This window comes from Barbus barbus (assembly GCF_936440315.1).
Source record: "Barbus barbus genome assembly, chromosome: 45".
Lineage (NCBI taxonomy): Eukaryota > Metazoa > Chordata > Actinopteri > Cypriniformes > Cyprinidae > Barbus > Barbus barbus.
The window spans coordinates 23,135,197-23,152,401 of record NC_136723.1 but is presented as its reverse complement, the minus strand read 5'-3'; the positions used below and the strand labels follow the sequence as shown (position 1 = coordinate 23,152,401).

The 17,205-nt window shown below is 36.7% G+C and overlaps 1 protein-coding gene across 1 annotated transcript in view; it reads left to right on the top strand.

Moving 5' to 3' along the window:
• The window catches only part of zmiz2 (zinc finger, MIZ-type containing 2), a 60,050-nt gene that overhangs the window by 21,910 nt on the left and 20,935 nt on the right, over window positions 1–17,205 (top strand). The window contains 1 exon segment of the mRNA XM_079408206.1: window positions 14,021–14,126. Within this exon segment, the coding sequence (XP_079264332.1) occupies window positions 14,077–14,126 (50 nt within the window). The 5' untranslated portion in view covers window positions 14,021–14,076.

The following is a 17,205-nucleotide window of genomic DNA, read 5'->3' as shown; positions in this document are numbered from 1 at the left end:
GAATATTGGAATATAACAAGCATTGTATTTTATTGCATTTCTCAACTGCCATGCTCTATTTTTTGTCGTTGTAAATTATGCTGCTGACAGCGCGGTTTATCTATGCATTTACACAGAACTATAGGCTACTCAAACTGCGATCGATTGCAGAGAATTTCCATAGAGTTGTATTAATTTAGATGTTTATAAACGAAATAATGGTTATATAGTAAGTGTTAATACAATTTAGGGTGCTTCAAAAAAGTGAATCTTGTTAAAAGTTACATGCAGTGGCCGTGCCGAGCATTTATTGAGCATCAACCGCTGAGTGAACTGCAATATGAATGCGGCTTCACGAGACTAATGATGAGCATATAGACAACAGAGAGAGAATTAAATTCAATGCTTTTATTTCCAACATGCAATCATTCATGGCTGTATTATTTAATTCATGCAAAGTTACGTCTTTATTGGGAGAGGACTTGACGGATTGTCTACGTGACTCCGACTTCACGAGACTAATAGACCACAGAGAGAGAATTAAATTCAGCGCTTTTGTTTCCAACATGCGCTAATTCATGGCTGTGTTATTTCAGGCAAAGTTATATCTTTATAGGGACAGGGCTTGACAGAGTATCTTATTTATCATATTTCTTAGAGCCAAGTTGCATAAACTACATATTTGTGCATTAATGACTGTAATATTAAATAGTTTACTAACTACAGCAAATCAAGTACCTGCACGCCGTTGTTGTCTCGTCTCCCCTCAGATGCGCTGCAATTGCGATCCTGCGTGCAATTCTCAAAACACCCACAAGACTGCGGTGTTTATCGGTGAATCCGATATTACAAAACCGATATCCGATTATGGAAAAATGCTTGGATATCGTGACAAATATCGGTAAATCGATATATCAGTCGATCTCTACTAATATTTATTTTTAACTATAATAATCAACACTCAAATAAACAAAAAATGTATGCAAATATGTATATTTATATTTTTATTAACTTCTAAATTATATAATTTAAATTTTTTGTTGAAATACACTAGTCAACATTTGAAGTGGATCAAAATCTTTCATCAAAATTGTCCTAAAACCAAAATGCGTTCTTGTCTTAGGACAACTTTTTTGATCGACTTCAAATGTTGACTGCTGTATAATACTTTACTTTGAAAGTATTTTACAGCAGAAACACTGATGTTGAAACACTTAATTGAGCCATTACATGAGGGGTGAGATGTTTATTCATGTTTGTTTCACCTTAAAACTTGTAATAAAGAGGAAAGGATGATCGTGCTCACTTGCACTGCTGTCAGAACTGAGGCGTTTATACAGCGATCTGTTTCGCCAAAATGGCATTTATTGTCTGAATTTCCTGAAAAAAAATTGAATGATTTGTTCGGTACACATGTGTACCAAACCGAAAGACCCGTACCGAAGATTTTATGAAGTATATAGTCTAATATTTAGCAAAATGCTGTTCTCTCTAGACTTCATTTCTCTAGCAAAGATCGAGCTGTACACACTGATGACTTGCCTGAAGTAAAGACGTCATTAAAATAAAAAATATTTGTACCGAAAATTTTTCGGTATGAATTAGTGTACCATTATACCCCTAATAGTTACTACATCATGTGTACATAAAGTGTGTTACTTGACATGTGAACATTATATCAGGCCAGATTTTGATGGTTTAAATTCTCAAAACTAGGAGAAAGACTTTGCGTCACTTAAACGTCTTTTACATCAAAATCATGTCATGCCTGTTTAGATGGGAAAGAGGTTTCAGTGCGTGATCTTTTGAGCTGATGGTGGGATTAGGGTAACATTCCCACCACTCAGTTAATCAGGGATCTGTTGGTTTGTATCTGTTGCCCGTAACAGCTTTACCCACACAGGTGCCCTCAGCATCTGCTCTGTGTCTGGCTGAGTGATGGAGAAGCAGTAGTCCTGGGTTTCCTCCAGCTTGGATCTCTGATTTTTATGGCTTTCGCACTTGGCGATGCATGTGCACTGTGGTAGATATGTTAGGCGAGAGGCCGTGGTGTGTGTGAACGCGTGTTTGTCAGACTGAAACGGTGAGTCAGTGCAGGGGTGGGACACTGACACACTCTTTACTGACACCGTGTAAAGCCCCGGCAGAATTGATGAACAGACTGACCTGTTCCTCTGACGTAGTCTTACCACATACACAAACATTCCCCGGCTCCTCTCGCTGGCCTCTTGACCACAATACGCCCACAACCTGAGAAAACAGAGGTGTAACGCTGTGTCGTCAAACGGACCCCTCTGACTAGCGTTTTCTCACATTTTTGTGTTATTCGATGCAAGGCTACTTGGATGCTCGTGTGCTGTAGCTTCCTGTTACAGCAGCATAATGTTCTTCCTGCTCTCTGAGCAATGATTTCCCCTTCTTCCTCCCCTAAGCTGATTAGTGGGTCAGACTTATGAAAGTGCACAGGGTTCATACACCTGCCACTGCAAGGGCCATCGTTTCTTGACAAATACTGCCTGACCAATTGAACGCTGACTTTAAATGATGGGTTCTATGCTTCCAAGTGTGTTTGTCTGTAAAGTCAGTGTTACTCGTCATAGGATCGCTGTGTGGTTGAAGATGTGGTAAGTGGTGAGCTTACACACAGAGGTAGTTATACATAAAACATAGTTATGGGTTTTTGTAAAAAGAAAGTGTACATATATTCAATTTATTATGTATGTGTAAAAATATTTGTAAAATAATTTGTTTATAATTGTATATCTACATATTTATTTATTCATTTATATAATATATTTAATATATAATATCTATTGTATTTTCTTTCTTATATGTATATACTTAAATATAATGTGTTCCATTTTTGATACATTTTAAAAATGTTTGTTTAATAATATACATATTTATTTACTGTATAAATTTATTTATAAAAATATTTTATGTACATCCAATATCTATATATTTTATAATATACATATTTATTCATTTATACATTACAATATATTTAAATATTTATTATTATATGTAATGTATAATATCCATTTATTGTAATATACGTATATATGTTTATTCCATTTAATTGATGTATTTTAAAAATACATTTGTTTAATAATATACATATATACACGTGTATATATGTATTTGTATTTTATTTATATATATATATATATATATATATATATATATATATATAATTATTTATAGAAATATTTCATGTACATCTAATATCTTTTTATTTTGTATACAAATATAAATATGTAATTATATATAAAATATATATTTTTAACTTTGTCTGTTTTATTTCATATATAAATATATTGAAAGTACCTATTTAATTATATACATTTATTTAATTTTGCATATGCCTAATAATACCCATTTTTTTAAATAATGTAAATATCTAATTTATTTTCCTAACAAATATATCTATTTTTAAAATATAATTATTTTCTCTATATTATTTTTTAAAATACACATTTAATATAACATGTAAATTATATAAATATTCATTTATTTAAATATGTAATTTATTTTCTTTATATATTTAGATATCTTTAAAATACACTTAATTTTTTATATATCTATAAAGCGTCAACAAATTGTCTCAGCACACAATTTGTTTATTGGGTATTGGCTAATTTCCAACATAATGCATTCAATGTTAATTTTGCATTCAATGCACAGTTTGCGAATTTTGACCCTAGAAAAGTCCCCAAAATTCATCAGGGCCTGGTGGTGTGACCATGATTGAATCGGGCCGTTGATTTCTTCAGTCCTTTTGGTTACAGGGCAGGCGTTGTTTTTTCCCATTTCAAGCCGCACCTTGTCGTGGACAAAATAAATGCACGAAAAGACAAATTGCTCAATTAGTCGCAAATGCTTTGGGGTGTGGATGGGTTTTTTCATCAGATTTTTCTCTCTGGATACAGGTGGTTTGTGGTGTTCAGAATCAGCTTGACAGTGTCATTGCGTTGTGCACTCAGCCCAGGCTCTTGAGTTGTCATGATGAGTCCCATGATTGCAGCTAGTCATCAGCAGGGGAGCTTCTTTATGCAAACGTGTTTGTTGCCACGCATGAGTAGTGTTCGTCACGTTTCTATGATTAAGATGCGCCTGAACCTTGTTCGTTTTCAAGCCCCTCGTATTGATATTGAGAAGGCCACCCACTCATCTGTAGGAAGTATTGCATTATGCGAGGATTTGAAAGCTATGATCCCAGCAGAAGCTCTTTTACTGCCCCGCGGAAGCCACACGGCAAGCTGGGGGGCCGCTGTTGGCCGGCAGAACGCTGTCTCTATGCAAGTCTCCATCGAGTGGCTCTGTCACCGTTCATCAGCCAAACCATCAGTCAGTCAACCTGTTTTTCCCTCTACACCAGCGAGGGAGAGAAAGACGCTGCTGTGTGCAGAGTGAGTCACGTTGCAGCGGAGAGCGAGCGAGCGGGAGAGGGAGAGGGACCTCACTCACACACGCACGGAACAGCTGAGCATTGAAGTCAGACAAGTTTATCAAGCGGAGGCCCTTGAACGAACCAGCCAGCTCTGCTTTTGTAAAAGTCAGAGGCGTAACAAAGTCATTAAAGGAGAATCAATACAATGTGACGCCATTTGCATTCGCTGCTGCTCGATTCCAACGAACGCGAACGGGGGAAATGGGTTTTAGAGCAGAGAGGCTTGAGCTCTTATAGACTGATGCCCGTAAAGAAATCTGATATCGGCCAAATGAATGTGTTCCATTGTGCGCTTCCACTCAACCTTTTCTTGCCTCTGAGAATGGCGATGCAACTTGCTTTGCTAATAACCTATAAACACTGATGCATTTTGGCCACGTAGCCACTTGCAGATAAAGAACTAATTATTAATCTTTCCCAGTCATTTTCCTTGAGGAATGAATTTCCTTTTCACAAAGAATATCTTTATGAGAGTTTTTGATTGGCACTGGAGACCCTGGGATGGTAGATTGAGAAGCAGAAGCATGTGTGATAGATTAATGGTATGGACAAGCTTTTTTCTCCAATTTTGGACCTGAAGAGATGAAAAGCTTTGGGGAGGGTACGAATATAATGGCGAGGCATGCAGTGGAAGAGCTTATTGATTTTGTCTTTCCTTAAGGAATGTCTTGTGGGGACATTGGAGAGCAAGTCTTTCCATCAAGAATATCTTTTGATTGGCACTGAAGAACCCGGGATGGTAGAACGTAATTTCCTCTTAACTTTGGACCTGAATAGATGAAAGGGTTTTGGGGAGGGGTATGGTGAGGAATGGTAAAAATATAATGGCTGTACACACAGTTGAAGAACTGATGAAGAGTTGATATGCTTATTAATTGTCTTTCCTGGTCCTTTTCTTTGAGGAATGTCTCGTTGGGACGTTGGAGAGCAAATCTTTCCACCAAGAGTATCTTTATGAGAGTTTTGATTGGCACTGGAGAGTCCGAGATGCTCCCAAACTTGCAAGTGGACGGTAGACGAGAAGCAGAAGCGTTTGTGATAGTTTTATGGTGATGAGATGAGCCTTGAGATGAGCATTTCCCCACAACTTTAGAATCAGTGATGAAGGTGTTCTTCACTGAGGAATGTTATAGATCTTGACCTGGCGGGACCCACTAAATCTGCTGAGTTAAGATAGTCACTGCCGGTTTCGTTCCACTGCTATGTACTTGCTCTGGCCCGACACCCTGCCGCTCCTCTAGACACAAACAAACGCGCAAACCGCTCACAGATGTGTAATGAAACATGGATGCTTATCACGTTCCATGCTGGCGATGTCATGGTAGCATCGTTTGGAATTTAGGCTTTCATTTAAAGGGATAGTCTACCAAAAGTACTCAACCTAATATCATTCCAAACCTGTATGAGTTTATTTCTTCTGTGGAGCATAGGATATTTTAACAAATGCCTCAGTATTTTTTTATTTAATTTTTTTTTTTGATACAATGGAAGTCAATTATGCTTTAGTCCCCATTGACTTTCATTGTTTGGACAAAAAATTCAACATTCTTCAAATTATATATTTTTTTTGTGTGTTCCACAGGAAAAAAAAACACTTTTTAAAAAATTTAATATATTCAATTTTATAAAAAAAAATATATTAAATTTTATATTATAATATGCTTAAATATTTATTTTAATATATACTAAGTTTTCTGTAAAAACACATTTTTAAAATGTAATTTGTTAAATTTTTTTCTTTGTTAATGTATTTTACAAAAATGTATTTAAATAGATATTAAGCATTCTTTACATTTACATAATTTATTCATATATAATTTATTAATTTTATCAGTTATAATAAGGGTCTCTCCGAACTTTTTGGGGTGAAATATGCCTCTAAACTAACTTTATTAGGCTGAAAATCACTTGTCTTTGACTTTAAAACAAACCCTGGAAGTACTTGAACTTTTAACTGGAACGGACTCAGAATAATTGGATGCTGACATGCTGCTGAGTGTTCACACAACTTCTGAATCTCTTGCATCTGGCTTTGCTAGGTGTACACCAGGACAAGGTAATGTGCAAAAACCGGTTGTTCTTCACTTTCTGTTTGCTGCTAATTAATTTATTCAAAGGGAGGTGGCGGACTGGCTTGTACACACTCACACACTCTTCAAGTCCTGTGTGTGTGTTTGAGAAATTCAAACAGCACCAAACACAGGCCTGGACACTGAACAAATAAAGCTGACCTACAAGGTGGCATGCGCCACACACACAAACAGCAGCGCGGTCACTGCTGCCTTGCAGCTATATTGAGCTTCCCTCTCCTGAAAACAACTCATCTATATCTATCTACCTACACAGGGATTCAAGTTACGTTTGCATATTTTTCCATGTTGGAGTCTTTGCTGCACACCGAACTTGCGTCACACAATCTGTCGAGGCCTAAAGGCGAAGCGCGATTATTAGAGAATGAGGCAGGTATGAGTTTAACTGGGAACATTTGCTTTTTGTCTCTCTGCAAAGAATCTAATTTCCATTTTCATCACTGTTATGCACATTACATTTTTTGTGGATGTCTGAGGGCGACGCATTGAATGCATTGTCAATTTACCTACTTAAAACTGACCCAGCACTCCAACAAGTCACAACACTTAACGGCTCAATCAGTGGCGTGTTTTTACGTGCTTTTTCACACGTAATACAAAATCTGCACTCTCAAGTATCCATGCATTGATGCATTTATTGCGCCACACTGTCAGACACCTTGCATGCTTTCAGCTTTGAGTAAATCGCAGGGCAATTTGTTTCCTGATCTCTCAGGTAAGAGATATGATCAGTGTTCTTCACAGCTCACTGTCTGTAGGCGTGTATGTATTGCGGCGGCCCATTTTTCCCTCGATTTACTTGCTCTCCGTGAGATTCGTGTCTTTTTATATCCACAATGATCTTTATTATACTCTGTTCTTGCTTACAGTTTAAAGCCCACATTCTTCACTGCAGCTCCGTTGCTAGTGTTGAGACACTTTTAGCCAGAGAGCTCTGTGTGTTTGTGTGCACATTTGTGGAGGAATGCGTTATCAGGCCCGGCCTTCCTGTGGTTCCTAATCCTCCGTCCCCTTCCCCAGCCCCCAGCCTCTTTTTCTCTCTCTCTCTCTCTCTCTCTCTGTTTGGCAGCAGATTCTCGGCTTTGGCTTCAGCCACGTGGGGGAGGGTAGGCCTAACCATGTGACCCAAGGCGCTCCCCCATTTGGCAGGCAGACGAATTGTGGATTTTTGGACAGGCGGTTTCCCAGCTAGTCTTTAGCTACCACTGTTCTTACTGATGCACTGGGATTGTCCCTCATTTGAAGTTGCTGGCTCTCAAGCAATGTCATGTTAGATGGGAAAAAAAGTGTAAACAGACTGTTTTGTTGAAGTTGTTTCTTTAGCTTTGCTTTCATTGTTATAAATTCTGTATTTCACATAGATTTTAGCTAACTTTTTGATTGGGGGACATTTAGAAACTGCAGTGTGTTAGTTTAGAGTTTAGTTATTTTAGTTTTATTTCTATTTCTTATATAAATGTTAGGGCTGCCAAAGTTAATGCATTTACTATTTTTCTTTTTAGTGTGTTAGTTTAGAGTTTAGTTATTTTAGTTTTATTTCTATTTCTTATATAAATGTTAGGGCTGCCAAAGTTAATGCATTTACTATTTTTCTTTTTTATTTATTTGTTTCTTTAAAAAGAAATAACAAATAACGAAATATAAAAATTAATACAAATGATTTAATAAATAACAAATTAATATTTTAATAAATAAATATTCAATTTACTTTAAATATTTTAATTATGTATAATTATTAATTATTATTAATAATATTTTTTATTAATTTTAGATTATTTTAATTTCTTATAATTATAATTTTATCTTATTAGTAATGTTATTTTGATTATTACCCTTTATCCTAAACTATAATACAATAATGATATAAAAAAACAGTTATAACAACAACAACAATAATAATAATAATTATTATTATTGTTGTTGTTAACATTTATCTAAAACTAATCTTTTTTTTTTTTTTTATATTTCAGTTAGTTTTATGATTTTTTTTTGTTTTGTTTTGTTTAGTTGAAGTTTTTCCCTTCTGTGACACTAGCAGCACCAAAAAGGATTGTGAAAATAATTTTCCCAAAAGCTCTACTTGCCTTCCATTGTTTAAACAGGGGGTCCTATTGCAAACTCACATGTGAGCTGGAGTTGTTCATTCCATTTGGTGCTGCTAGTGATGCAGAAAACACACATTCTAGCTTCAAAAAAATTATGAAAAATGTGAATTCAGGTGCAGAACGATAGTCCTTTTTATCCCAGTCTCGATGGTTCCTAGAATACTCTCTTAACCTGTGCTGTGTTTCAGGTTCTGTCCTCTGAAAGCGCAGTCCCTGTAGAGAGATGAATCTGCACTTCATTTCAAGAGCGCTGACGCACAGGCATTTCTCCGGCCTATCAGAAATCAAACGCCTGTGAGCTTTTGTGTGCTGCTTGGCAAAAAAAGCAGAGGCGTTTCGTGACCTTCATGGTCACACCCCTGTGGTGCCGTCTTGCCCTGCTGTCCCAGACCGGACGGTCCTGTCTGATGGGTGCAGGAAGAGACTCGGTGTGTTTGACGTGCCACGAGGGGTAGAGAAAGTTAAAAGCGAGGGAAATAGTATGAGAAAGAAAGGATGACCCACGTGTTGGAGGAATTGGAGAAAGGGAGGGAAGCCCAGCAGGAACAGGTCACTGCAGGCCAGGGGTGGAACTAGAGGAAAAGAGAGGAGGGGGTTAGATGAAGCCCAGCACTAAAGAACAGTGTGTTCTGTTCATTCCAGGGCAAGAACGGTTTGTGCTGTTATCCGTCACGCAGTGAAGGGAAAGCAATAAGCAAAGATGCTGAACCGCGATATTTCACTGCAAAAAATAAGACCTAGTGCTTCAAGAGAGTGTGTTTGACGGTTTGAGCAAACCTTGGCTCATGGTTGCGCTTGCCACGTGTGTGGTGTTGGGATGTTTACTTTGGTGTGCGGGTATGTTTTAAAAGACCTCATGTTTGAAATTGAATTTTTGTGGCTTGATTCCAAAAACGTGATTCCTGTATCTCTGCTGGGGAAACGGACAAAAAAATTGATGACTCATCTTGCACTCAGGGGCATGTACAATTTGTTTCATCCAATCAGATGTTTTCTTGAATGAAAATGTTTCATTGTAACAGCAAGTTGCGTGGCTGTGACTTAAAACTTTGTTGTAATAGGAAATGAAAACACAGGAAAGCAAACAGTGTTCAAGCCACATCATGGGGTCTTTAACTGTGTGTGTGTTGTGTATTGTGTGTGTGTGTGTGTGTGTGTTCTTCACAGGCAACGTATCGTGTTTCCAGAGCGGATGGATTACGGTTGTCCACTGTTTGAATAGATGCTCCTTCACTGAAGGATTGTTCCAATATGAGAGATTAATGATGAGAGGGGTGGGCTGAGCTGTACTGGGCTAATTAAACGCCATTAATGCTCGTCACTCAGCGGTTAATTAATTTGGAGAGCTATAAGTTAATGCGTTTCATAGATACAAGCTCCAGAAATCAGAAGTAGTAAACAGGCATTTTGGCTTGATGCAGAGAGCTAATAATTATTAGTGGCCTTTTATCAAATGTAGAGGTATGAGGTTGGGCTATTTTGCCCTGGACCAGTAAGAAATCAACCCAGAGTGCCCTAGTATCTGCTGTCCTAGAATTGTGGCAGTGAATTTTGCAAGGGCAAACACCGCTTAGTTTTTCTTTTATCAGACAATTGATATGATAAATAAATATGTAATTTTTTAAAGTAATAGATTCATCTTGATGTATTTATTTTTTATTAATTAAGACATTTAGACATTTTTCAGTCAGTTACTGAGATTGAAATGTAATTCCACATCTTGGTCAATATTTTCTAAATTTATTTTCATTCCTATGCTTTGGACAAATTTGGTACTTTTTGCACCCATTGCAGCTCTTGCTGTGGCCTTTTTTTATTAATTTTATTTTAACAGATTAGATTTAATTATTTCTTTAAGAAAAATATTTTAAATTTATTTTCAATATATGATTTTATTATGTATTATATTATATTTGTATTAATTTATGTATAAATGTATTATTTTTTATGATTAAATTAATGTATTTCTAAATGATAATATTTTAGAACTTATTATACATTTTATAAAAAAAATAAATATTAAATAAATAAATTCTCACTGTAAAATGAAGCGCATGCCTTTGCAGCTAGTGCTGTGGCCATTTTTCCTATAGTGAAATATTTATAATTTACTGATTACTTTATTATTATTATTACTTATTTTATAATAATGATGATGAATTATTATATATATATATATATATATATATATATATATATATATATATATATATATAATAAATGAAATGAACTACAAATGAAATTCGTAGTTAATATTTTAGTCAGCTTTATCAAACCAACCTTGAGAAATATACAACCTATTATTCCATATAATCTGGATATTTTGAGGTGAATTATGTTGGTAGTGGTGGAGGGGGTCTTTTTTGGTCTTCACCTATATATTATGCACACGTAGTTGTTAGAACATGCACAAACCATAAATAGACAAATCCTTCAGTATAAGAGTCAGAAATCAGACACGAGTTTAATAAACGGCTCTTTACACGGACCGAACTGGTGTAATTGCTAATGAAAATGGCCACGCGAGCATGTAAATATTGCTAAGCCTGCTTCAGTCAAGTGGTTATCAAAACACGACAATGGAGGATCTCATTTTGTCGCTGCCGCCCACCTCCCTGTCTCATCCTCCGCTCGATCCTCTCATTATCCCTGTAGGTGAACCTCTCTCTGATCAACTCTGTCACTCCTCTGAGTGACTCTTCCTGCAGCCCCCCTCGACGCAGCCGCGTTCATCCACCTTTCTTTTCAAGCTGTGGGGTGTCTGACCTAAATCTGTAAGGAAGGAGAAGAAAATGGAAGCAGAGAAGCATGTTGAGGGGGTGGAGAGGGTGTAGGGGGACTGACAGCCACTGATGTTGGCGGCAAATTAGCATGTGTGCTAATCAAGCTTTCACCCTGAGAGCGGAGACAGACGGAGAGGCAGTGGGGTGGGGCGGAGGGGGTCTTGTTGTCATTATTAACGTTGTACAATCTAAATGTGCACGCACAAAGAAGCACCCTCTTTGGTCGGAACAAGCTCCCTGATGGCTTAAATAATTGAGCAGGGTTGAAGGCGTTATCTTCGCAGAGGGCTCGGATCTCAAAGCGGTGGTGGCAGCGGCCATGAGAACCACCGTGTTTCCACATCTCTCTTTTCTTTTTGAAATCAAATCGTGCTATAAATAGCCCTCTCTCCCTCCCTCTCTCCCTCCTTCCCCTGCTTCTCCCAGTGCCGCAGAGAGCGTGAGGATCCTGCAGTAAGACGTAGAGTTCGGGTCGTCCACCGTTGCGACCCGTCGCTCTCTTTTAAAGCTCCAGCTTTGCACTGGCTTTTGTCTCGATTCTCTCGACTGCGGTGCAGCAGCCCGAGAGATGCCACATGCTGTCAAATCTTGCTCCTTTGTGTGCGGTACTGGCTGCTTTTTAAACTGTGATTGGTGGAAAGGCTCCAACTCGAGGAAGCGATTGCAAAACCCACCCTATCAAGAAGATGTGCTGATGTGCGGAGAAAGATGTGCTGGCGCAGTCAGTTGTTGATTAACCCCTTGTGCCTCTGAGCAGAACCGCAGCCATCTGAGAGCCCTCCAAATGAAATTGGTTAAAGCCACTACAGCAGCGTTACACGTCTGCCTCAGTGAGTCACAGCTAGGGCTGCCACTAGCGACTATTTTTATTTCGATTAATCTATCGACTAATTTTTCAATTAATCAATTAATCTAAACGATTAATTTCTCGTAAAATTATTTTTTTTTTATTGTTATTTGTTAAAAAAAATTTACTTAAAAATATTTTATTAAACGAAATGAAATACAAATTTCTATGAAATCCTTTTTTAAAGCAAAAGTGAAGTGCAACATAGAGTGCAGGAAGCAAGTTCAATTCAATTCAATTCAAGTTTATTTGTATAGTGCTTTTTACGATACAAATCGTTGCAAAGCAGCTCTACAGGAATTTAAGTTTCCACAATATATTTATATATTGCAGAACTTTAATATAGTGTCCATCTCATAGTCCCAATCACTGAAATCAGTTCAGTATTATAGTGTGAGAATGACAACATATCCACGTGTTCTAGTCTAATAATAATAAAATTAAAATCAAAAAACACTTTTTAAAGGAGTATTTACCAGAAATATTATTTACCAGAATTTATTTAGGTGAAAAATGTAAATGTGCAGTATTTCTGAAAAAATACTTTTTTTAATATAAAATCAATTAATTGGATATGCTTTTTATTATTAACATTTAATGGAACAATTAAAATGGAATCCAGAAAATAATGGAAAACAGAATTTGGTACAGATAAAACTGTAAAACTCAATTAATTAGACAGCCTTTTTGATTAATCAAATTTAAAAAAAACGAATTTGGAAATAAAACGGATTTCATAGGGCACTATAATTATAATTTATTTATTTATATATATATTTTTTTGTGGTAATAAAAATGGATCTAAGTGAACAATAGCTTTTCAAATGACTTAAACTACATATATAATAGCAATGATGCAATAATAATTAGTTCAAATAAAGTATCAAAAGCAAGAAATCATATGGTTTTATTGAACAAAACTGTTCAAATATATAATGTATTATAAACAATAGAGCTAATGTAGATTACGCATAACAACAAAGGCCTGCCGGGGCGCCGACGGCCTGATGATTATTTTTACACATTACTGTTTAATATTGACCAAGCACCATTTAATTCAAACGTACACTTAATCTTTAATATTTGTCCATTTCTTTAGGACAGAAGTGCTATAGCCGCTGTAATTACATGAATATGTGGACATCAAACCGTGTAAACTCAGAGTGAGGGTTTGAGCTTTTAATTTGAAATCACGATGTATTCTCCTGTGTTTGTGTGAATTTATAAATGATGTACCTTACAAATCTGATGAAATGGCACGCGTTGCGTTCCCAGATTAACGTTATAATAAACCCAAGCTCACAACAGCATGCAGAGATGAGTTTGAGACGCTCCACACATGTAAATGATAACAGTTTCTGAGGAGCCGCTGTGAGACGCACGTGCTTAACCTACACGCATGGAAATAATTAAGTATATACTGTGTGAACTGCATCGCATATACTTATTTAAATAAATCATAGCTTTTGTGAATTCACAATTATGCTTAATTATGATTTTTAAATGGGTTTAATATATCATGCAGCCTTGGAAAATAGTATAATAATGTGTTTTATGGATTCTCATCCGTGAAATGCGTCACTTCCGGTATTTTGCCGGTTAGTTGACGCAAGCAAAATGAAGTCGGCGATTTTTAAAAATCGACTAGTCGACTAAAATCGACGAATCGCGACAGCCCTAGTCACAGCGGAACAGGGCCTTTGTTTTGATTGAGTGCTGTCAGTCTAACGTGTCTCTCTTTCTTTTTTTATTTCTTTCTTTTGCAGACTGCCTGCTAGGTTGAGGAGATTCGGGGTGTCCCATAGACCCCTAGGTTCCTCCGATGAACCCCATCAACTCCATGAAACCTGCCCTGCCTCCAACGCCACACAGGTCAGTAGCTCCTGCACGTCAGCTCAAAGTCAAAGTGTGAGTCAAAGTGTGACTCGCGCCCACAGTTTCCTCTCTAACGACATTCTGAACTTCAAACTGACACCTGCTTCCCTGAGCGCTGCACCTAACAGTCTGCACCATAGCACTGATGTTTTGATTGTTGATTTTGCATATTTGAACTATTATTTGGGAATCGCTTCAGGGAATTAATGTGTTTTTATTGTTTTGCAGCCTTATCTGGATGAGATTAGCCCTGGCATGCAGTTTAATTGTGTTTTTTTCCTTTTGTCAGTTAGCTTGTTGTGTTTTGCTTCTTTGAAGCTGTTTAAGGGTCCCAAAGAGTGCTTTATGGTTATTTGGAGAGAAAAACAAGTTCTTGATGTTACACTATAGGTGAAGTACCAGTATATAGGTGGTTTTCTAAAGAATCCAGGATTCAAATGTTCTTTGGAATTTTATTTAGTTCTGTTTGGAACCTTTATTTTTAAAGGGACACTCAAATTGACGAATATCATTTACTCACCCTCATGTCATTTCAAACACATGACTGACTGACTTCTGTGGAACACAAAGGGAAGTTAAGCAAAATGTCAAAGATGATGTTATACCTAAAATGAAAGTGAACAGCAGCATGAATGGCGTATAATAAGTTAAATAGTTTATCCCTAATAGTTTATATTTTTCTATATAAATTTTGTTTTAAAGTAAATTTATTAAAATGATATATTACATATGTTAATATATTATTATAAAATATATATGCATTATAATTTATTTCATATATAATTTATAATACACATATTATAATATAGTTATTTATTTGACTTATTTAAATATGTTTGTGACCCTGGACCACAAATCCAGTCTTAAGTCGCACGGGTATATTTGTAGCAATAGTCAACAATACATTGTATGGGTCAAAATGATAGATTTTTATTTTTTACCAAAAATCATTAGGATATTTAGTGAAGATCATGTTCCATGGCGATATTTTGTAAATTTCCTACCATAAATATATCTCAATTTCATTTTTGATTAGTAATATGCATTGCTAAGGATATTTTTGCACCTTCAGATTCCAGATTTTCAAATAGTTGTATCTCAGCCGAATATTGTCCTATCCTAACAAACCATAAATGTACCCTTGTGACTTGTTTTGTAGTCCAGGGTCACATTTAAAAAATTATATATGTATTATATATATATGTATATAAATAAATGCATTTAATATATTTAATATTCACTTTCATTGTTTTGAAAAATGCTGCTTGGACATTCTGCAACTATTTTTGTGTTCCACCGATTAAAGGAATGACATGATGACAGATTTATTTTTTTTTTTTTGCAAATTAGCTCTAGAGTGGTTAATTCTCCACACCAGCGAAGAGAAATATACAACCCAATTGCTTCATGTGCTCTTGGTACTTTCATGTAGAGCTTCATAGTAATTTGGTCTCTTTTAATATTTAGTAAATGATGTACTGCAGGATACTGTAGGTAGGTGTACGTGGCACATTTTCATGAGTTTTACTGATATTTGAGCACATAAAGGGAATTATGTTGCTTTAGAAACGATAATGAAGCAAACAAGTGGAAGTTAGCATTTCGCTCTCACTGCAGTACACTGAAGATAATTGGGCCCCAAACTGAATCCTTGCGCCCACACCTTCTCCTCTCATTTACTGAGCTCTCAATCTGCACGAGTGTTGGGTTTTTTTACATTTTGATTGGCTACTTTGTTTCTCAGCTGCTGATTGGCTGCTGCAGGATTTGGCTTTGAAACCACAGTTTCCGGTTTCAGAGAGCATGGGTATCTGGTGGTTTTCCTGCAGAAGAACTTGAAGAGAAACCTCTGCCTCCTATGGAATGCCTCTAAGCCGCTGATAGCTCAGTTTGTTTATTTGCCCCGGCAGTGCAATGACACCCCTGAACGAGACTCTTGCTTTGAGCCTTTGTTGGAACCTCAATATCCTGTGGGCTGCAGGCCAGCGGATACTTTACCGCAGGTTAAGGTGGAAATGTGTCAAGAAGGGGATCTCTGCTTTCTTCGAGGGCTTTAAAGAGAGGAGTCTTTCATGTGCCAGTGGGGTTGAGGTGTCTCAGGTCAGTTCGGGTGAGAAGCTGTTCAGAGCCAGTTATCACTCGATAAACCCTCGCAGGTTTCATTTTCTTGATACAGTTGAGCTGTTGCCGCTTGGATAAGTTTTACCTGGAATGCTCCCATTCGGTGTCCAAGGTTTTTGGCACCCCTGCCAATGAGATGATTTACTGGCCATTAAACTGTATTAGAGGTCGACCGATTGATCGGCCGTTTTTTGGCATTTTTTAATTAATCGGCCGATTGTGCTGCAAATTAGGCCGATTAATATACAGGCACGTCTGCAAGCAACACGTGATGCTGCCTCGTGCGGCAAGCAGATTGCCATTCCACTGGCACAACGGATAACCCTGTGATGTCCCCCTCTGCCTGCTAACTTTTTGAAGCGAGAACTACCTGGTAGGGCTGTGCGATTAATCGAAATCGAATCGCAATCACGATTTGAGACGTTGTGATTTGCTAATCACAAAGTCTGTGATGTGGACGCGATATTACTCTGATCCAGCGCATATGCAAAAACTTAAAACTAAAGAAAACATACAGTCTCGCGTCCGGTTCTGCTCCGCAAGTCTCTTGGATGAAATGAAACATTCAGCACATTTTCCACTTGTTCTTAAAATCCCAAATATTTAAAAATGAATAAATCAGCCCGTCTGTAATAAAACTATTTGAAAACTATTGAAATACAGTTCTTTAGTCAATTATTAATTTATAAAAAATAAACAAATCTTTCCTGTGAAATTCAGTAATTCTGTGAAGTACAGGTGCATCTCAATAAATTAGAATGTCGTGGAAAAGTTAATTTCAGTAATTCAACTCAAATTATGAAACTCGTGTATTAAATAAATTCAGTGCACACAGACTGAAGTAGTTTAAGTCTTTGGTTCTTTTAATTGTGATGATTTAGGCTCACATTTAACAAAAACCCACCAATTCACTATCTCAACAAATTAGAGTACTTCATAAGACCAATAAACAAAA